The sequence below is a fragment of the Lepisma saccharinum genome, chromosome 23, assembly GCF_977018435.1.
Source record: "Lepisma saccharinum chromosome 23, izLepSacc3.1, whole genome shotgun sequence".
NCBI classification, from domain to species: Eukaryota; Metazoa; Arthropoda; class Insecta; order Zygentoma; family Lepismatidae; genus Lepisma; species Lepisma saccharinum.
Genome location: NC_139251.1, coordinates 64,445,260 through 64,468,236, shown reverse-complemented (window position 1 = coordinate 64,468,236; position 22,977 = coordinate 64,445,260). Strand labels below are relative to the sequence as shown.

The 22,977-nt window shown below is 38.3% G+C and overlaps 2 protein-coding genes across 2 annotated transcripts in view; both read left to right on the top strand.

Annotated features, from left to right (window-relative positions):
- Positions 1–22,977, top strand: part of LOC145977732 (uncharacterized) — a 54,851-nt gene that overhangs the window by 11,838 nt on the left and 20,036 nt on the right. The window contains exon 2 of the mRNA XM_083109982.1: positions 18,661–18,875. The gene's annotated coding sequence lies outside the window, so the exon portion shown is untranslated. The remainder of the gene's footprint in view (positions 1–18,660; positions 18,876–22,977) is intronic.
- Positions 8,292–8,819, top strand: LOC146005533 (uncharacterized). The gene has a single exon (XM_083144783.1). The coding sequence runs from the start codon at positions 8,292–8,294 to the stop codon at positions 8,817–8,819; it is 528 nt and encodes a 175-aa protein (XP_083000909.1).

Here is a 22,977-nt window from a genome sequence, read left to right as displayed (position 1 = left end):
CCATGCCCAGTTGATGTGGAACAATTTAAAATGCCAGACATTTGGTGATTATCACAAGGCTTATTTAAAACTTGATGTGGCTCTCTTAGCTGATATACTGCAGGCATTCAGAAAATCTTCCATGCAAAATTATAAACTGGATCCAATGTATTTTTACAGTGCACCAGGCCTAGCATGGTCTGCAATGTTTTTAAACACTAAAATGCAATTGGATCTGATCCAGGATCAAGACATGTATCTGTTTATGGAACAATGTATAAGAGGGGGCATGGTGCAATGTTCTCAGAGATATGCCAGAGCAAATAACAAGTATATTCCCGATTATGATCCAGCACTGCCATCAAATTATATACTGTATGTAGATGCCAACAGCCTCTATGGTTATGCTATGATGGATAAACTGCCATATGCAGGGCTTGAGTGGGTTGAAGATTTCAATATTGAAGATCTTAAGGATTTTGATGACAGTAACTATGGCCTGTTCTTAGAGGTTGATCTGACAATTCCTGATAATTTACACAACACATTTTCTGATCTGCCCCAATTCCTTAGGTTTAGTGCTCACCTGGCTCTAAACAGAAGAAATTGATGATGATGACTAGAGCCAAAACAGGATTATGTCATATATTACAAAAACCTCCAGTTCCTGATGAAACATGGTGTTCAAGTGACCAAAATTGGCAAAGTTTTGAGGTTCAGGCACTCAAGATGGTTGAAACCATATATTGATACAAACACAGAGCTTCGAACATCTGCAATGAGCCAATTTGATAAATCTTTGTTTAAATTGATGGTCAATTCTGTGTATGGCAAAACCATAGAAAATGTCAGAAAACATACTGATGTTAAATTAATTACTGACCCCAGCCGGAGCAAAAAATTGATAGCAAAGCCCAACTTCAATTACAGAAGAATTTATGATGAGCATATGGCACTTTTCAACATGAAAAAAACAAAGATTAAGTTTGATAAGCCTTTTTATGTAGGGGCTGTGATATTGGAATTGGCCAAATTACACATGTTAAAATTGTATTATGATGTGTTGAAGCCTTTTTATGGTGATTGTGTAAAACTGATGTACATGGACACAGATAGTTTTATCCTTGATATTCAAACAGAAGATGTTTATAAATATATGTCCCAGCCTGCATTGCTTGAATATTTTGATACCAGTGAACATACAAAGATTCAACCCCACAACAAAAAGGTGCCTGGCAAGTTAAAAGATGAGACACTTGGTGATGTTATTGTGGCATTTGCTGGGTTAAGGGCCAAGATGTACAGCTTTGAAACATGTAGTGCTGTTGTTGCAAAAAAGGCCAAGGGCATTGGCAGAGTAACTGTTGACAAAGAACTTGAATTTGAAGATTACAAAAATTGCCTCAAATCATGTAGCACAATCAGAACATCAGAAAATAGAATTCAGAGTGTGGATCACTTGTTGACTACAAATGTTGTAAGAAAAATTGCTCTTGACCCACATGATGATAAGAGATGCATTTTATTATGTGGCATACATACTTTACCATGGGGTCATTGTGATTTGAAAAGTGGCAATCAATGCCCAATTACAGAGCATGATTTGAAATAAATAAACATGCCTATGAACTTATTTGGGTTCAAAAAACAGGCTATTATGGACCTGCCAACACCACAACCCTCTTCTGATATAATATCTAAACTAAGTGCTTTGTTAATTATTCATCTGAACAGCATACTTACAGATGTTGATGATGAAACAGGTAAAACATTGTACATATTTAACAATAATTTAAATCATTACCAATTACCTGTAGGTGGTCAATTACAATTTATTACAACTCCCGAGGGTAATGTCAAGGTTTCAATAGGGAGAAATATTTATAGAATAAAGCACTCAAACATGATTTCTGGCACTGTATATACTGTTTCTGCTGGTGACTGTTTATATATTGAGGTCCCGGGACACTATGACAAGCTTATACCTTTTTTATAGAATTAAGAATTAGATATTCAATAATAAATAACCACTAAAACAAAATGCCTAATGATATATTTGGCCATACAAGGCATGAAGATCACAGTGATGAGATTCTGATGCTTGATGTCAGAGTGAAAAAATTAAGAAGTGATTTACAAGCTTTACAAACCACACTCAATGCCAGTCTTCAACTAGAAATTACAAATTTGCAATCACAATGCATGGACCCTCTCCTTAAAATTGATTCTGAACTCAAATTATTGCTTCAGAAATATACTGATTTGGCCACATTAGATAATTTTCAAAGTTTAGAAGAAGCTGTAGCAGCTCTTCAAGCCAAATTTAAGACCCAGGCCACCAACTCTGAGCAATTGAAACAACAATTGGAAGAGCAGATAAATAATGTCCAGACACAGCTCCAGACAATTGTCAAAAGCATAAAATCACAAGAAGATTTTGATCTAGTGATTTCCACTCTAAAGGAACAGATTCAATCACTCCAGATACCTAATCTGGACCCTCTGAACAATGCCATAGCCGAGGTTAGAGAAAAAATTGAGACACTTGAAAATTTTATGAACAACTTGCCATCTTCTGATGCTTTGAGTGCAATAACTCGGAGTGTTGCCAATATTAAGCTGCAACTTGAAACATATGAAGATTTTGGAAAACTTCAAAGTACCATAACCCATCTTGAGGGTACAATAGCAACAGTGCAAAGTGATTTGACAAATGTACAAGAATCTCTAGAATCCCGCTTGCCTGGTGTTGAAGATTGTAAATAGTATTGCTTTCCGCTCCTCATTTTTTTTTATTTTACTCCCGCTGGGAGCTTCTTGCAAGAACTCGGAATTCTGGGAGCGTGATATTCGAACACAGCGGCATGGTGCATGTCGGCTCGCGGCAGCGGGAGATCATTTCAGCTAGCCTATCGGATGTGGGCCTTTTTGTATTTCTTCAGTGTGCAAACATATTTAACTATTATATAATACCAAGTGAATTAATGGACTTGTATCATATGCGAATTTGTTGCTATATCCGTTGTTCCAGCCCTATGGTAAGATAGACAATATGGCGTCATACCCAGAGATGCTAGTTTTCTTTCATGTTGATACGTGGAAGGTATCTTCAGACATTTATGGTCCTCCGCATTCCGGATATAGTGACAGTTTGTTTCGTGCAGGTCAGTGATCATAAGTTGTGACAGTGCTAATTGTGACAGTGTTACAGAACAAACAGTGTTTTGGTTTGCACAGATACATGTTTTCCGCGCTTTCGTAACGAACATCGTTACAACGAATTTTGCAGTAACCTTGAACTCGGTTGCGATTAAGTAGCATTAATCGTCACGGTACGGTGGAATGAGCTGTTTCAGGAACTCTCGTTCGCGAACGCATGAAGCAATAGCTGACCTTGAACTTTTCTTCCGTTCTACGATTTTCGTCGGAATCAACAATGAAGCTCTGCGGAGAAAAATACAATCAACAATCAACTCCCCGTGAAGTGTGTTAGCTTCGGCAGCGGTGAGTACAAAAGTCTGGTTTCCTATAACATACCTTTTCCTTCATTGTTTCATAGCCCTTTGTATTCTTGTGTTTATTTCTGCATTCAGTTTCGTTTCTCAGCAAGCATGGCAAACGTAAGAGCATTGATCAAAGAAAGAAGCTCCCACAAAGGGAAACTTATACGCATGCAATCGTATGCCAGTACTTACGACGAATCCTCAGCTAAAATACAACAAATAAAAACCCGCATGGAACATGTAAATGCTATCTGGAGTAAATTGGAAGGCGTTCTAGACACAATAGAATCAGAAACAACCGAGGGTGAGCACGACGCGGAAAGGAATGAAATCGAAGAAATGTATTTCGATTTAAAGTCACAGATGCAAACATTAATTGACAACCATGATAAAGCAACATGTGTAGAAAACAAATATGTATCTAAAACTTCAAATACGCAAGTGAAACTGCCGGCAATTGCATTACCACATTTTAGCGGTAATTACACGCAGTGGGTGTCTTTCAAGGACACGTTCGTATCGCTGATGCACAACAATGTAGATATTTCAAATGTTCGGAAGTTTCAGTATTTGCGCGTATCGTTGAAAGGCGAGGCCTTACATCTAATTCAAAATTTGCCAATGACAGAAGCAAATTACGCTATTGCTTGGGAGCAACTCAATGAGCGATACGACAATAAAAGGTTGATTGCAGTCTCACATGTAAATGATATTTTACATATCAATCCAGTTGTAAAGGAGAATTGTCAGGAACTTCGTGCATTTACAAACACTGCAGTTAGCTCTATTTCAGCGCTCAAAATGATAGCTGACGACACGTCGTTAACTGATATAATTTTAGTTCAGCATCTTGTTTCAAATCTCGACCCTGCAACGAGAAGAGCCTTTGAACTAGAAAGTAATGATACTGAATTTAGCACATTAGATCAGCTCTTTAGTTTTCTAGAGCACAGATGCCAGGCTCTTGGAAAGATTAATCCAGTTACGAGTGAAGGTAACAAGGTAGCAACAAAATCATCTACAAATATGCACAAACAGTACAGTGCTAAATGTCAACAATCTTCGAAGTCATATGTTACTACAGATTCTTCATTGTGCATGTTTTGTAAAGCAAACAAACATCGCTTATTTTCGTGTGAAGCCTTTAAGAAAGCTTCTATTTCACAAAAGTATAAATTTTTACGTGAGAATCGCGTATGCTTTAACTGTCTTAGCAGCAACAATCACGTTTCGGCACAGTGTAAATATGGAGTGTGCAAGCGATGTAAACAGAAGCATAGTACTTTACTTCATGCAGATGAAGGTACATCCAATGTAAACCAGCGGCGTGAAATGTCATCTGGGGGTCACGTGAACACATCGATGGTAAACAATACAAGCGATTCTTCGCAGCATTCAGATCAAGCACCTCAGGTTTCTTATTGTTCAATTAAGCAGAAAAACGCGTCACAGGTGTTACTTGCTACGGCAATTGTTCAAGTACAAGATATAGCGGGCAATTGGGTCAATTGTCGTGCTCTCTTGGACGCGGCGAGTCAGAATAATTTCATTGTTGAAGATTTTGTTCAAAGTCATCGTCTTAGAAAGGTAAAGCATCGAGTTCCCATTCAGGGAATCAACAATTCGTCAGCTGAATCGAGTCATTCAGTAGAGATCCGTCTGAGATCTAATAATAGCAATTTTACGACAAGTATTTCGTGCTCAGTGTTGCCAACCATCACAGGATTAATGCCTTCAGAAAAGTTTGATGCATCTGAATGGAACATTCCAACAGATATTCGTTTAGCAGACTCAAGCTTTTGTTCGCCTGGCAAAATACAGATTCTGCTTGGTGCAGAGGTTTTCTTTACCGTTATGAAGCCTGAAAAGAGAACAAAACCAGGAAATTTCCCCATTCTTCAAGACACAGAGTTTGGATGGATTATTGCAGGGAAGATTCCAGCAACATCTTCTAGCAACAGTATTACTAGGTCATTTTTCACGAGAAGGGAAGATTCTCTCAGCTCGCAACTCCAACAGTTCTGGATCATAGAGGAGATCCACACGAAACTGCAATCACCAGAAGAAATTGCTTGCGAGCAACATTTTCAGCGAAATGTAACACGAGATGAAAGTGGCCGTTATACGGTCAGGCTGCCATTATGTAAGGATCGTTCAGTGTTAGGTGACTCCTCACACTCTGCATTAACTCGATTTCACCAATTAGAAACGAGGCTTCAACGTCAACCACAATTAAAGGCTGATTATACAGAATTTATGCAAGAATATTACCAGTTGGGACACATGGAACCCATAGGGAATTTAAATGATGTACAAACAAATGACTGCACAAAATTTTTCATTCCGCATCATTGTGTTTTCAAGGATTCCAGTAGAACGAAAATACGTGTTGTTTTTTATGGGAGTTCGCCATCAACAAGCGGTGAATCAATAAATAGCATACAAATGGTTGGACCTACCATACAGGAAGATTTGTTTTCCATTGTTCTAAGATTTCGAACTCACAAGGTGGCATTGGTTTCTGATGTAACAAAGATGTATAGAATGATACACATACATCCAGATGACAGGCCACTGCAATGCATTCTGTGGAGAAACTCTCCTCAGGAACTCATAACAGTATTTCAATTGAATACGGTCTCGTATGGGCTTACATCAAGTGCCTTTTTAGCAACCAGATGTCTGAAGCAGTTAGCCGAAGATGAAGCAGTTAACTTCCCACACGCATGTCAAGTGTTGCAGCGTGATTTCTATGTTGATGATTACGTTGGAGGAAGCAGTAGCGTGCAAGGTGCGTTACAACTTTATCAAGATCTTTCAGAACTTCTGAAAAGAGGAGGATTCATCTTACGAAAGTGGTGCTCCAACAGCACTGAAGTACTTAACGCTATTCCAGAATCACTGAGAGAGACTCAAAATCTAATTCATTTTCATACCGAAGGTGTTAAAACTCTAGGAATTTCATGGAATCCCTCGGCAGACACTTTCATGATTAACATTGGAGCCAAGTCTGTCAACATGATGTCACACAAATCAACCAAACGTCAAGTAGCCAGTGTTATTGCCCTGATTTTTGATCCAATTGGACTACTTTCACCAGTAACTGTAATGTATAAGTATTTTTTACAACAGTTGTGGCTTCACAATATAAACTGGGATGATCCACTTCCAGAAAGCCTGCAAGTTGAATGGGTTCATCTTCATTCTCAGCTACCAGTCATCAGTGAAATGCAAATACCACGTTTCATCCTAACACCTGGTTGTGTCAAGAATATACAAATTCATGGCTTTTCCGATTCATCGGAGAAAAATTATGGCAGTTGCTTGTATGTTCGTTCAGCAAACGAAGAAGGTTACACCGAAGTTCACTTACTGAGCTCAAAATCACGGGTCGCCCCCATCAAGAAAACAACTCTTCCTAGATTGGAACTGTGCGCTTCAGTCTTATTGGCCAAATTACTCAACAAGACTCTCCCAATTTTGAGACTTAATATTGACAATGTTTATTTGTGGACAGATTCACAAATAGTTCTGGCATGGCTCAGATCGCCAGCAAGCAGATGGAAGCCTTTTGTATCCAACAGAGTAGCGCAAATTCAAGAATTTACTCAAACTTATCAATGGAGACATGTTTAGTCCAAGTATAATCCAGCGGATTTAATCTCCCGTGGAGTTAAACCTCAAGATATTCATCATCATTCGGTATGGTTTCATGGTCCAGCTTGGTTGCAAGAAGATGAAACGTGCTGGCCATCATCATCATCTGACACAAGTCTTAAGAACAAAGATGTTCCTGAACAACGAAAGCTTCCTGTAACTACACTGGTGTCTCATCTGCAATCAGAGGCAATAATAAACGATTTTTCTACATTTTTCAAATTGTTAAGGATTGTAGCGCTCTGTAAAAGATTCATTCGCAATTGTAAAAATGCAAGTAACAAACAATGCGATCCACTTACTTCAATTGACATTGAAGACGCTACTCAAACGTGTGTCGTTATGACACAAATTTCGTTCTTTCATCGAGAGATAAATGATCTCACTGCCAAAGGGCAAGTATCCAACAAAAGTATCCTTAAAGACTTACACCCCTTTCTGGATAATCAGGGAATTCTTCGTGTTGGAGGTAGGCTAGAAAATAGCAACTTGGAATTCAGCAGCAAGCAACAAATCATTTTGCATCCAAAAAATCACTTCGCCCGTTTACTAATTGCAACAGAGCATGAACGATTGATGCACGCAGCACCTCAATTGTTAATCTCATCCATTCGAGAAAGGTACTGGATACCTAGAATACGACAAGTTATTAAGCAAATCATTCATCAGTGTTTAACTTGTTATCGTTTGAAGGCATCTGCAGCACAACAGCTAATGGGACAGCTCCCATCCATCAGAGTTACACCTAGCAAGGCATTTAATCATGTGGGCATAGACTATGCCGGACCATACGTCATCAAAGTAGGTCCAATCAGGAGTAAAATCACAAAGAAATGCTACATAGCTCTTTTTACGTGCCTAGCCACGAGAGCAACACATCTTGAGCTAGTAACAGACCTTACTTCTGAAGCTTTCATAGCAGCATTGCGACGCTTTACAGCAAGGCGAGGCAAGTGTTCCACCATTATCAGCGATAATTCCACAACATTTCAAGGAGCGAAGAACGAACTTCAGAAACTTCAATTGCTATTTCAATCGCAAGGATTCAGTGAAGACATTCAAAGGTATGCAGCACAAGAAAACTTTCAGTGGAAAAATTCACCTCCACGTAGCCCAACATTCGGTGGTGTCTGGGAAAGCGCCATAAAATCCATGGAGTACCATCTTCGTAGAGTCGCCAAGAATGCTGTACTGACATACGATGAGCTGTCAATTCTTTTGTGCCAAATCGAAGCTTGCTTAAACTCTCGACCTCTTACATCCTTACCTAATTCTCATGAAGAATTTAATTACCTCACTCCAGGCCACTTTCTTATTGGTGGTCCACTAACTTCCCTTCCTCAACCAGACTTAAGTGATCTCAAGGAAAATAGACTTTCCAGGTGGCAACGAGTTCAACAGTTTCAACAAAGGATTTGGAGAAACTGGTCCCGAGATTATCTTCATGGTATGCAACAGCGTCAGAAGTGGACAACCACGCAGCCCAACCTGCAACCAAGACTACTTGTGCTTCTGAAAGAAGACAACCTACCCCCATTATCTTGGAAAATGGGCATTATAGAAGAAGTGTTTCCAGGGAAAGACAATTTAGTTCGTGTAGCCGTGGTTCGCACCAAGGATGGAGTGTACCGAAGGGCTCTCAGTAAGATTGTACCTCTTCCAGATGGGAAGATCAATTGAACTTTCATGATTTAGTTTGGATGCTGTGCATTCCAACGGGGGGGAGAATGTTAAAGATTGTAAATAGTATTGCTTTCCGCTCCTCATTTGTTTTTATTTTACTCCCGCTGGGAGCTTCTTGCAAGAACTCGGAATTCTGGGAGCGTGATATTCGAACACAGCGGCATGGTGCATGTCGGCTCGCGGCAGCGGGAGATCATTTCAGCTAGCCTATCGGATGTGGGCCTTTTTGTATTTCTTCAGTGTGCAAACATATTTAACTATTATATAATACCAAGTGAATTAAAGGACTTGTATCATATGCGAATTTGTTGCTATATCCGTTGTTCCAGCCCTATGGTAAGATAGACAATATGGCGTCATACCCAGAGATGCTAGTTTTCTTTCATGTTGATACGTGGAAGGTATCTTCAGACACCTGGTATTGTAGACACCCTTGTCAGTGTCCAGCAACAGATCACAAAACTTGAAAACCTCAACACTGAATCTGAGCTATCTCATTTTCATCACTTGATCGATGATATCCAAACAAAGCTTGAAATTTTACAACAATCAACACCTACTCAGGCAGATATAGCCCTGCTCCAAGATGCTATGCAAAGTGTGGCTGATGCTTCTGAATTAAACAATTTGAAATTGGCACTTGAATCTTTGCAGAATACTGTATCAAATCTGCCTACATCACAGGAACTTAAAAATATAAAGAGGGCAGTGAATCGCATACTGAAATCAGAAGATATCAAGAATATCCAGACAGAGATCAAACAACTTTCTCAGACAGTGGCCACTCTACCAACTAATCAACATATTAATGAACTGCATGCCCTGTTTGAGGATATCAGAAGACAGGTCCATGATCTTACTGCTCAAAATTCAAAATTGGCAGTTGTTGAAAATTTACAGCAAATTGTAGCTAATATCAAGCAACAGCTAGGGACCATGGAATCCAATCAAGCAAATGCTCTGTCTGTTTTTGCCACCCAGCTTCAAGAGATTGTGCAACAATACAAGAAACTTGTTGTGGCCATAAAAATCAAGCCAGGCCATGATGATGTTGTTAGGACCATCAATGAGCACCTTGAATCTGTAACAAGCAGATTGCTTACAGCAGAAAAAGAAATAACCGGCATAATTGAGAATCCAAAACATACAGTAATTCTTGAATTGTACAGCATCCCCAACAAAGAATATGATTCACCTTTTACACCAGGTGGCAAAATATATATGCTGTCCCCTGCACAATTTTATTACCAGTTTTTTGTTGGGGGCACACTGAGACCAATCAAGATCAAATATTGGCTTCAACCACAGGCACACCACTACCCCACCTTATCAATAACAAATGCTGACAACAAACCAAAAATCAGCAGTGTAGAGTTAGAGGATTTTACAGATCCCAATACATTAGAAACATCTTATGCTGAAGATGATGGATCTCTGGAATTTCATATACAAATAGGAGACAAATTATATTTAGAAAATCCTGTAGTATCAGCTCCTGAACACCCCATAGTTGCAATATTCCTGTTTACATATTATGTCTAGACAAATTATTGTTGATGAATTACACAGACAAGCCAGACATAATTATAATAGACTGCCAGTAGTTACAAAAGGCATAGATGATTTATGGCAAGGGGACTTGATTGAAATGGCAAGTGGACAGTTGAAAAACTTAGACAAAATCAACAAGGGCTACAAGTATCTACTTACTGTAATAGACACATTTTCAAAATTTGCCTGGGCTGTGCCACTCAAATCCAAGACTGGAAAATGTGTTACAGAAGCCTTCAGGGCAATCATCAATCAGAGTGGAAGATCACCGCGCTATTTGCAAACAGATAATGGCAAAGAATTTTATAATTCTGTGTTCCAACAATTTATTAAAAGCCAGTCAATACAACATTATTCGAGTTACAGTGATCTCAAGGCCTCAATTGTAGAGAGATTCAACAAAACCCTAAAAAATCTTATGTATAAACAATTTACACTTCAAGGTAATTATAAATGGCTTAATATTCTTCCAGAACTTCTACATAAATATAACAACTCGGTCCATTCCACAATCAACATGAAACCCTCTGAGGTAACTTCATCTGATGAGCAAAAATTGATCAGAACTGTTTATTATCCTAGATACCAGCCAACAACAAGAAAAGCCAAATACAAGGTAGGTGATCAAGTAAGAATCAGCAAATATAAGCACTTATTCAAAAGAGGCTTTACCAGAAACTGGAGCACTGAATTATTTACAGTGGTTCAAGTTAAACCTGGGACCCGATACACATATATAATAAAAGATCACCGAGGAGAAATTCTCAAAGGCAGGTTTTATGAAGAAGAACTCAGCAAAACTAAACAGCCTGACACATATCTCATAGAAAAAATCATCCGCAGAAAAGGCAAGTTACTTGTCAAATGGCTAGGACTCCCAGAACAAAGCTGGATCGATGCAGACAAAGTGATACTATGAAAACCTGGGATGTTATAAAGAGGCTGCCAGAACCTGAACAGCAGATTAAGAGAAATGGCAAGTTGCTGCCTGATAATATTAGATGTCTTATTGTTGGGCCATCGGCTTGTGGTAAAACTACACTAATGATTGATAATTTTTTATTGGCACCCAACTGGTTAGACTGGAAAAACAGGCACTTGTATGTTTTCTCTAAGAGCTTGGAACAATTAAAATATCAGCAGCTGATGAAGCTATATGATGGACTGGATATAGCCACTTTTGAATCAGATGTTAAGCCACTCCATGAATGTCTCGATAATTCTGTTGTTGTGTTTGATGACATTATACTGGATAATCAAAACAAGGTTAGAAATTTCTTTACACAGGGCCGACAGAAAAACATTGATTGCTTCTACCTGGCACAGACTTTTTCTAAAATACCGAAGCAGCTGATCCGAGACAACAGCAATTTTATATGTGTGTTTCATCAAGATCATACCAACCTCAAACACATACATGATGAATATGTAGGTGGGGACTTGAGCTACAATGATTTTTCCAAGTTTTGCAGTAGGTTCTGGAACCAGGACAGCTATGGGTTTGTCACAATTGATATGACAAGAAAACCCAATAGTGGCAAATACAGAAATAAAATCAACAATTTTCTAGACATTGAAACATATATAAATAACCCTGAAAAGGCCAATCATTGATGATCTTAAATTAAGAGATTATCTTGTAAAAAGATTTAAGGGATGGAAATCAGAGAACCGAGGAATCTATGAAAAACACAAGCAAACAGAACAGCCTATTATTGATGCTATTAGTGAATTAGGTAAAAATATCAAAACTGTTACAGAGCAAAATCAAAATTTGATCACAGAGCTTGTACCTGTAGCTGCTAGGAACATATTAGATTATCCAATCATCCCACTTTCTAGTGTTCATACACCTAGTCCTGTTGCTCCTCAAAGAATTGAAGCTACTCAGGATCCTATTGAATTGGGTCTTCTTGCTCAAAAATATTTAAGCACACCTAAAGACAACAAAGATGAGGTCTTTGGCCTATATGCTGACACAGAGCGTGATGGTAGCATCATACATAGAATTGGCAATTTCAGAGTAACATTTATGGGAGATGATCTCATTGTATATTCAGAATCTCATCTTGGAGAAAAAGGTGGTTTTGTTAAATATCCCGGCACACCTGGGTTGTGGGAACTGATGACTAGGAAAAGGCCTGGCAACTATACAGATCAAGATTATGAGCACTACAAAGAAATATTAATAAAATCAGATGCTCTATACCAGAACAATGATCCCACACAAAAAAGAGTCAAGTCTAGCAGTGGAGCAAAATATAACAACTTAATCAAGCCCATATGGTCACAGATCAAGACAGGCAGTGGAATCAAACAATACAACACCCTGCCTAAAGAATTTGTGTGGGTTGATGATGTCAGGAAACTTGTAGATAGGTTGCTGGTGATATCTGGGGAGGAAAATGCTGGCAACCACAATTTTTACAATGAAAAGTTTGGAATTATGGACATGATAAGCACAAAATTGTCTAATTTTATAGTGAATAACACTAAGGGCATTGGATATCTTATAAAAATTATTAATACTCTACCACCTAAATTTTGGAATATCTCTGAGGGTCGGGGGTTGGTTAATGATATTATAAACAAGCTGCCATTTGAACTACACATTCCAGGCTATCAGTATTGTGGTCCAGGCACAAAATTGGACCATAGATTAAACAGAGGTGACCCTGGTGTTAATCCCCTAGATGCTGCTTGTAGAGACCATGACATAGCATACAACACACATTCTGATCTTGACAAGAGACATGTTGCAGACAAGAAATTAGAAGAGGCTGCATTTGGTAGATTTGTAAGCAAAGATGCTTCTTTGAGTGAGAGAATAGCAGCATTGGGAACCACCGTAGCTATGAACACCAAACAAAAACTGGGGTGGGGGCTGTGAATATGTATATAATAAACCTACAATGAAGGCCAAGGGTGTTATGTATCAGATACCTTATGCAGGTCTTAAATCTCTTAAAACTATTGATAGTCTTTTAACCAAAAAGCAGCGCAAGAAAAAAAATTCATGTCTTGCCAAGGGCCATGGTATGAAATTGTTGCTTAGTACCCCCCAATTAAAAAAATTACAGCAATCTAGAAAAAAATCACACGTGGGTGGATTTATGTCTACTATCCCGGCCATCTTAGCAGCACTTGGGGCTGTGGGGAGCTTGGCTGGGGGATCAGCTGCCATAGCAAAAACAGTAATAGATGCCAAGAAGATTAAGGCAGAATTAGATGAAATGAAGCGCCATAATCTGGCCATGGAGAAACAAGGCAAAGGTGTTAAGAGAGCCATGAATAAGTTAAAAAAAACAAGAGCCGCTTACAAACCAAGATATTGAAGCTTTAATCAAGCCACAGGGCATCAAAAATTTTAGAGGTGTGTACATGTCTGATTCTTTGCCAGAGCAACCACTCAACAAAGAGTGTGGCATTGTTAATTTGGATAAGTACAAAAATCAGGGCACTCACTGGATTTGTTATCTCAAATATTTAAACAATGAGGCATTTGTGTTTGATTCATTTGGAGGTGTTCCACCTGAAAATTTAATAAAATATCTAAAATCAGCTAATCTTTATTAAAATAATGCCCGTGTTCAAAACTTCATAGATGTTAATTGTGGACATTTGTGTTTATCTGTTCTTAGATATATGTCTCAAATAAATAAACCATCAATTGAAAATTTTCAAAAGGTCCTGTGGTATTTAAAACATCATGGGGGTATTCCATCTCACCAGCCAAAATTCAATATTGAAACTCAGATTACATGATGATATAGTGTATCCCAAAACAATAGCTCTCAGAGCATTTTATGGCATGTACTTGATACCTAATATTACACACCACAACAACACAATTGCAGTAGGGGATCAAAAAATTGTCATCACTCCAGGGCAGTATAATCTATCTACTCTAAATGCTCAGTTACCCAGAGGTATAGTATTAACTCAAAATTCTGTCACTCACAGAGTAGAGATTGTATCTGCTACAGAAACAGTGGATCTGGGTACTATAGGAGAGCTATTAGGATTTGAGAACAACACAAAACTTGAACCAGCCATTAAACACACTGCTATTAATATACCTAAATTCTTAGCCATAGAGACTCTAAATATTCACTGTAATGTGGCCGAGGGTATGTTCACCAAATCAAATGGCATAGGCACTCACAAACAAACTGGCATCATTTCAACATTCAAACCTAACTCTGAATTTATGGAGCCCATCATCTACACTCCATCCCCAACATTATATTTTCCTGTGTGCCATAACAGAATAGATTACATTGAGTTGATGGTCACTAATGAAAAAGAAGAAATAGTTGATTTTGCTGGAGCCACAACAACTGCAATCATAGAAATTAATATTTAAATAAAAATACATACAAAAAAAAATGGAAAATATTGAGAGTTATGAGCTACAATCATTCCCCCCAAACAGGAGGACTTTTGCAAATTTAAATCAACCCAACACAGAGATTGAGGTTGATCTTGATGTAGGGGATGGCTTTATACACCCCCACAGAGCAGATCTATACATCAAATTTGATGTTGTAAAGCTCGATGGTACAGATTATCCGGCAAATTCAAATATAAGATTGGTAGACAATTTTGTGCCACATCTGTTCTCTGAAATTGAGATCAGAAAACATGATGTTGTTATAAACAGAGTAGATTACCCCGGCATTACCTCCACAGCTTTGGCCACACTAAAAGTGTCATCATATCACCACTCATCTTCATCTTCTCGATTAGCCAAAAGTTGCACAAAAGCAAAGTAATATAAACCAAATCAATCAATCGAAAAAAATTGTGTGTAAAATAAAGGAACTACTCTACGTTTATATATTGTAGCATTTAACCAAAGATTAAATAGGTTCACAACTTACGAAATTCCAAAGATTCGAGTTTTATGCGAGAGGTTACATAGAATAAACATTATGACTACAATTTCCCATAACTATGAAATGTATTCTCTTGAAAGATGTGCGTAAAAAGTTAACACAAACTATAATAACTATGCATGTTACACTACAACAGTATGAAATGTCAGTCAAATAATAAGAAAAAATTATGTTGGATATTCACTCATCTGGTGGATCAAGCAGAAAAGGATGCATTAATAATAATAACAATATTAATAATAATAATAACAGTAATAATCATCGTCATCAATCATAAAAACGATGAGCTGATAATAATAAATTTGCAATAACATTGGTTTATTAGTAATATTTAAATTTTATGTTTCTAATAATAATAATAACAATAGTTTAAGTGCTAAGCACAGTTTACAACCTAATACAGCACTAATCCAAGTAAAAAATAAAAAATACAGGGATAAAATATGTACGATATAGAATAATATAATAATAATCATAGCCATAATAATAATTATTATTATTAATGTTTCTGCTATTCAAGCCTTATCAATGGTCGGACCCTCTCTACATTTAATTGATTTTGTTTTAAGTCCCCTTTATGCACAGTAAGGCTAATCGGGACTGGACCTACAGTTTAAAAAGAGATCCGAACCACTATGTGCCTCCACCAGGTATCGAACCCGGGACCCCTTGCTTACAAGGCAACGACGCTATAAAACGTTCCTTTGGCAACAACATTCTCCACACCACGGAGTGGCCGAACTACAAAAGAAAGACCTCTTGGTCTATACAGTGAGTATCATCGTTCCTCGTCCGCCCCTCTCGTCGAGAAGAAGTTCTTTTAACTCGATTGCGTATTGGACACAGCCGTCTAACCCAGGGGTTTCAACCTCGCGGCCCGCGATGCCTTCTTTTGCGGCCCGCGAAGCCAGTTTGCAAAATACATTAATTTTACGTATTTTTATTAAAAAACGTTCTATTTTTACTGAAGGAACGGAAGCTCTGTGAAGGAAGACCATTTCACAGGTAGTATTGATTTTGCAGTCAGTTATGATCATCAGAAGAATATAAAGTGGCGTAACTTTCTCTTCACAACATGCATTCCAACCCCTTCGCTATGCGGAATGAACACTTGAAAGTGTTTTTTCTTCAATGAAGTTCATCAAGAAGCCGACAGGCAGATTCTTCACTGCTTCACCTTCTGAGACTTTCAAATACAGAAATTGAAGTGGACATTCCAACTTTAATAAAAGAAGCAGATCGGTCTCAATTTTCACACTGAACACTTACTATGAAGGATTCTCATTTGTATGGTGTGTTTTTCATTTCTTTCAATTCATCCATAAGTATTGGTTTTTTAGTGGAATAAATTGTAATTATGCAATTTTGATTTGTGATTCCATTGTTTTATTGCCTCACTTTAGAAATTAGGTCATGCGAAAGTACTACATTTTCAGTTCAGTACTTACAATTTTTGTAATTTTTAATCCCTCCCCCCACAAAAAAATGCGGCCCGCCAATCAACTGCTGGATATAATTTTTGCCCTCAGACCTTTTGAAGTTGGAAACCACTGGTCTAACCCATGTTCACTTGCTGCAAGGGATGTGATGTCGTTTTAAGTATTTGGCATATTCTTGTTGAATTTGCTTTCCTAGGGCACACTTTTAATCTTCCCATCTGTATGGCATCCCTGCTGAGAGATGACAACATTGTTTTATCCAATGTTTTTAGGTTTTGAGAAGAGCTGGTCTCTTCCACCGTCTGTAAGGAATCTTCTAGTTTATTCTTACCTTTTAATGTGTTGTGTTTGTTTTGTGCAGGACCGTGTATAACTTTGCACTTTTAGCTTTTCTCAAGGGGTCTTTAACACCCCTTGTTTTAAACTTTCCACAGAGAGACAAAAGAGAGATATATTTCTTTCTTTCCCTTCCTCTCTCTACGAAATATTAGAAGAAGAAAGGGAGAGAACTCTCTGTCTCTCTCTCTCTCTTTCTCTCTGCAGTGGGAAAAAGGAGAAGGGGGAGAGAGAGAGAGAGAGAGAGAGAGAAGTGATTCTCCCTTTTCGTCTCTTTCTTGCTTTTCCCTTGGAGAGAAAGTAAGGGGAGAGAGGAAGAAGAGAGAGAAATTCTTTCTCTTCTATTTCCTTTCTTCTTCTATGTTCCTTTTCTTCTTACTGTCGCTTTCTCCACTTTCTCTTTCTCTTTTCCTCTCTCTCTCTTTCTCATCTTTATTTCTCTCCATCTCTCTCTCTCTTTCTTCTCTCATTTTAGAGAGAGAGAGAAGAGAATGGGGAGATGGAGAGTTAGAGTTTTAGATAAGGGGATATTTCCCAGCATACATTGAAGGGTGCAATATGGCCAAATATGACTTATTAACTAACTCTCTAGCTTTCTTAAAATCGAAGGTTCATGGCTGCAGCAACACAAGCCTTCTATATGTCCCTATCTTGAGCAAGATCTATAAACTCTTTCCCATCCCTACCGATTTCCCTTAGGTCCATCTCAAAGTTATCCCTCCATCCTCGTCTTGGCCTTCCTACAGGTCTCTTACCATCAGGTTTCCCAACAAGAATCCTGTTAACTCCTCTTTCCTCTCCCATTCGTGCCACATGACCTGCCCACCTAAGTCTTCTTGATTTAAGTATTCTAATAATATCTGGACATGAATACAAATTATGTAACCTTCTCCACTCACCTGTCTCCTCATCCCTTTTAGGTCCAAAGATTTTCCTAAGGATCATATTTTCAAATACTCTCAATTTATGTTCCTGTTTCAATATAAGGGACCAAGTTTCGCACCCATATAATACTACAGGCAAAATTACCGTGTTGTATATTTTAACTTTTAGTTTCTTAGATATTAAACGAGAAGACAAAAGTTTATGAAGAGAGAAGTAACATGCATTTCCTGAATTAAGCCTACTTTTCATTTCCTCTTTAATATAATTTTCATTTGTTAATATTACTCCTAAGTATTTGAATTTGGAAACTGGTTCAAACGAGTTCTTATCAATAATTTATTACCTAACACTTGGTTTCGGCCTGTAAGCATATACGTATTTAGTTTTCTCTTTGTTAACTTCCAAACCTATCTCTTTAGCAGTTTTGAAAAATATTTTAGCATTATTCTTAATTGTATTTATATCATCCCATAATAAGTCTACATCATCTGCATATGTTAACAGCTGAGTCGCACCGTTTAATTGTAGTCCTTCGTTAGTTTCTTTTACCTTTCTAATAGCATATTCTAAGGCAAAATTAAAGAGCAATGGAGATAATGCATCTCCTTGTTTTAACCCATCATGAATTGTAAATTTGTCAGACATATTAATACCCACACGAATTTTACTTTCTGTTTCACTGGTGCAACCAAAAAAATTAATTCAATCAATCGTTCGTCTTGATTTCAGGAACTGATAAAATTCCCGAAAACGTGGCCAGCCGACTCGTGTTCTGGACGTCTAGCGTGCTTGGCTTCGTGACCTTCGTCTCATATTCCGCTCTGCTGGTCGCTTACTTGACGGCCCAGAACGTTCAGCTCCCCTTCGAGAGCCTGGAGGGAGTGCTCGCCCAGAACTACACCCTGTATATCTTTCCCAAGTCATTCGAGACAGAGGAGTTCAAGGTCAGTCAATATCTGTGTTCTTTATTAATTGGCGCAGGTATCGTTGTTGGGTGACTTCCATATTTGTAACATTTGGACACCATTTGGAGACAAACACGTGTCCTTTGTGTGTCCTTGGCAGTCCTGGGAAGTAACTAGTAACTTGTAGCTCAGTTATAAGTAATATTTACTTTAAGAAAGTCTTTCTGTAATTATACTGATCCCAGGAACAATTGACCCCTAACCTATTTTTTGCTGCATAGCTCTATCAATCCTCTGCGGAGATGTGTGGCTCGACGAGTGTCAACAACCTCAGTTGAGAACTAAAAGCTGTAGGGGTAACATCGCTCTCCCGTTGCAACGTTGCCAAGCGTACGTCTGTTTTTGTCAGATGTTTTATTAGCTTGTTTTTACAGTCTTTGGTTGTTTTGTGTATTAATTTGTGTACTATTGTACAACTTTTACCAATTAACGGCGTTGATCAACTCCCCCCCCCGCCCCCCGTTTTACTGTACGTTTGGCAACATGCTGTGTATCCGACGCTCATTGGGTTCGTCCCGCCAGGAACTTTCGATGCCTTGTGACAGGAAAATAGCCGATGTCAGTCGAAGAGAATTCAACTGATCGCTGATTCGTTATTTCCGAGCCGCCACTTGGAGTTGCGAGCGGTATAGTTAATGTCAGAAGTAACAGAGTGACATTTCCAATAAAAGTAACGTTATTACCAGTTACCATTACAGTTATATTACAAACTTTAAAATGTTAACTTGCAACTTTGTAACGTGAGGGAAGAGTTAACTTGGCAAATCTGTTTCCAACTGTGTCTTCTGTGGATGCTAAGGTGAAATAATTATCGTGGAATCGCCTAAGGAGAGGAAGCTAGGTTTCGTTGGAGGCTAAATTTAGAACATGAACGCTTTATTGGGTGTTTTTGGTAGAAATAAGTCATTGTAGTGAGGGTGGGTCTTGTTGAACTTGGAATGGAATTACCTTTAAGCATTAAGTGTAATATTTACCTTTATAGCAAGAACATTGTTAATTTAGAAGTGAGTGACCATATTGTTGGGTACTAGTAACATTTGTTCACCTGGGGTAAGTGCGCTACGACGCCAGGGGTCCCGGTTCGAATCCCGGCCTATGCATGGATATTGGTGAGTGTTCAATCATCAATTTCTTCTTATCACTCATCCCCATCTTTGCAAATTAAACAAAAGTGACATAATAGCGAAGTACAATAAAGCAAATCAATCAATCAATCCTGAGGTAAGGTGTGACCAGTGATGTGCCGTAGACAATAAGTCTACATGCGTTGTCTACACGTAATCTACGCGAATATTTCATTGGGTTGTAGTTTACATAAACTACGTAGACAATCTAAAGTGCATTTTCAAGGGTTTCATGAAAGGAAAGTGACATTTTCAACTACATCTTCTCTTCTATCATCAACTATGGAAGAAGATAAATAGTATGCAAAAAACAACAACAGATGGCAGTCGTGAGGCAAGGGTGGTCATTTCCCCATAAAGCACTAGAATATTTCTTATGTTAGGTTTTTCCTAGGTGAGAAATTGTTCGAATTTGGAAGGAAGAGCATGAAAAGTTTTTCTTACACATCAGCAACTGATACGCAGTAGAATTTTCTTTTATTTGCACGGCGCCCTTTGCTAAGTTATCACCTTTCGCCATGTTGTTTACATAGATTACGTAATCTACGTGTATAAAATAGTCTACGTGTAGAATGCAGACTAGTTGTTTACGCGTAGACTCACATCACTGGGTGTGAACTTCCACGTAGTGCACCCAATTGCCAACTTTACTTCCAGGTAGTACAGTCTTAGAAAATAATACCTGGGCCACGGGACGTAGAATTTCGTAACGTCTTAAGCCTGTTGTTTATGCAACCCAAATAACAAAATATTCGCTTAAGTTTGCCTGGTGATTCTGAGTTCTCGGGAAGGATTGAGCTTTGATAGCATGAGTCACATGACTCATGCCCCAGCCACAACAAACAGCTGGGTGCTACGATGCCTCCAGAAGAAAATTTCAGTAACTGGTTTCTTGACGAAGCTACTCGTAAGGAAATACTATTCTTTCAAGTGATATTAGAGTCATTGTCAAGAAGGTTCGCTGAAATGATGGTTCTCATCACAGACCACATGCCACACGTTAATTGTTTAAGTCCAGTTCATGCACTGGACCTACAGATTAAAATGGGATCCGAACCAAATCCTCTCTATTTGGTATTGAATTCGGAAGCCTTTCATTACATGGCGAAGACGTTACCACTACGACATCAGAGAGGCAAAGGAACCCCTTGAGAAATAGATAAGCGAAAATTGCTACGTGACAAACCATATTTGCCCGTAAATTTTAAAAATAAGACAATATTTTGTACTGACAGTTTCGAACCGTGGGAGAGGCATATATTTTTTTGTACCATCGTCCATTTCACGAGTTTATAATTCTTCCTCACCGACACGAGTAACGCGAGTGGTAGAAGAAAAGCGAAGTAAAATAACTGAAATAGAAGTAAAAGGAAAAAGCGAAATAAATTTTATTCATAATATTCTGCAGTCACTTGAGTTGTATTCACGGGATGCTATCTTTAAAGAAAGCCGTGGTCTCTTCCTTGTCTTTTTCGCTTCCTTTGTGCTCTTGCTTCCCCCGTCACGATTGGTCTAAAACTAATTAATGCGACGTTAATTAAACAATCCAAACAACGAAACAATGCACAATCAACTGCACAAAACAACATTCCAAATGTTTTCGAATCGGAAAACAATTGAGATGCTGTAAAATGACTTAAGATGCAGTAATAAAGTGGGAATTCGGTACCGTATAGAATTAAATCGGTAGAGATGTTCGATTTGATTGGATGTTTGTTATTTAGATTTGCTATTCTTTCACTTTTGGCAAATAGCGACGATGAAGATGAGTGATGCTGTGATGAAATTGACGAAGGGACACTTACCAAGGACACCCACGCCCAAGTCGAGATTCTAACCAGGGACCCATGGCATCGTAGCGCGCTGTGCTAACCACTCCTCCATGGAGTGGACATTATAGCATATTTTGTGTGCTCAATTGGGATCAATCAATGGAATGAATAGGCATATTATATGATTAAAAAATTCATATCATAATACCACGTCATATTATTCGGCTCGAAGTAACATCAGAGACATTCAATCTTGCATTTTTGCCTTTCAACTAATTCTTTGAATTCAGGTTAATCACAACAATAAGATAAATTATGAAGCAAATGATAGTTATTACGAATTACCTGACAGAAACAACATTAAGCAGGCTCGGTGGTCAAGCTCATTAAGTGATTGACATTCGATATCGTCGCCAAAGTTCCCGGGTTTGAGTACCGTCCTTGTCGGGGGTGTTTGACTATTTCGTCATCAATTTCATGTAATGGTCACTCGTCCTTATCGTCGCGATCATCGAACAGGGAATAAAAATTATAAAAATGAATACGATGGAAGAGTACTTACTTCATCTCTCACGAAATCTCCTACAAAACCGGAATATATAAAATACATGTATATTCATTCACATACATTTTCGATTTCTATATTTAACTAATCGAGACCGAGAACGGGAGAGCAATTTTCAATTCGACAAACCGAGAGACGGAGAAACTGTCAAGTCTCGTTTCTTCTTCGCACCTCCGTAATCGAGTTGTTCTGTTTGTCATTGGCTTTGTATTGGCAATTATTGTCATTATTCTTTCCCTGCAGGTAAACCATAACGATGAATTATGATGAAATGAAGCAGATAAAGGGCAAGAACAAGAAAGTCATGCCTGTTCGGGACTCCAACCCAGAACCTTACGTAACGAGATTTGAAATTCTGGAGAAGGCGTCCGTGTTTCGCTTGGTTTTCTCTTTCCTCTACTTCCCTTATATTATCATACATGTATAATAAAAATGGATCTGATACGACATGTTGCGATTCATAATTGTGCTGGTTAGATGCTACAGATGTGAACTCCAACCTGCAATATATTATTCCCTTTTGTTTCGTATCTGGTTGAACATGAAATTTTCTTACACTGTGACAATTTCTTTCTTAGTTTTGGTTTGGTGCACAGATATGCTAATCTGGACTCGACCTT

Bases quoted from the DNA above. Each gene is read 5' to 3' on its own strand.
- LOC146005533 (XM_083144783.1), top strand. From the start codon at position 8,292: ATGGAGTACCATCTTCGTAGAGTCGCCAAGAATGCTGTACTGACATAC.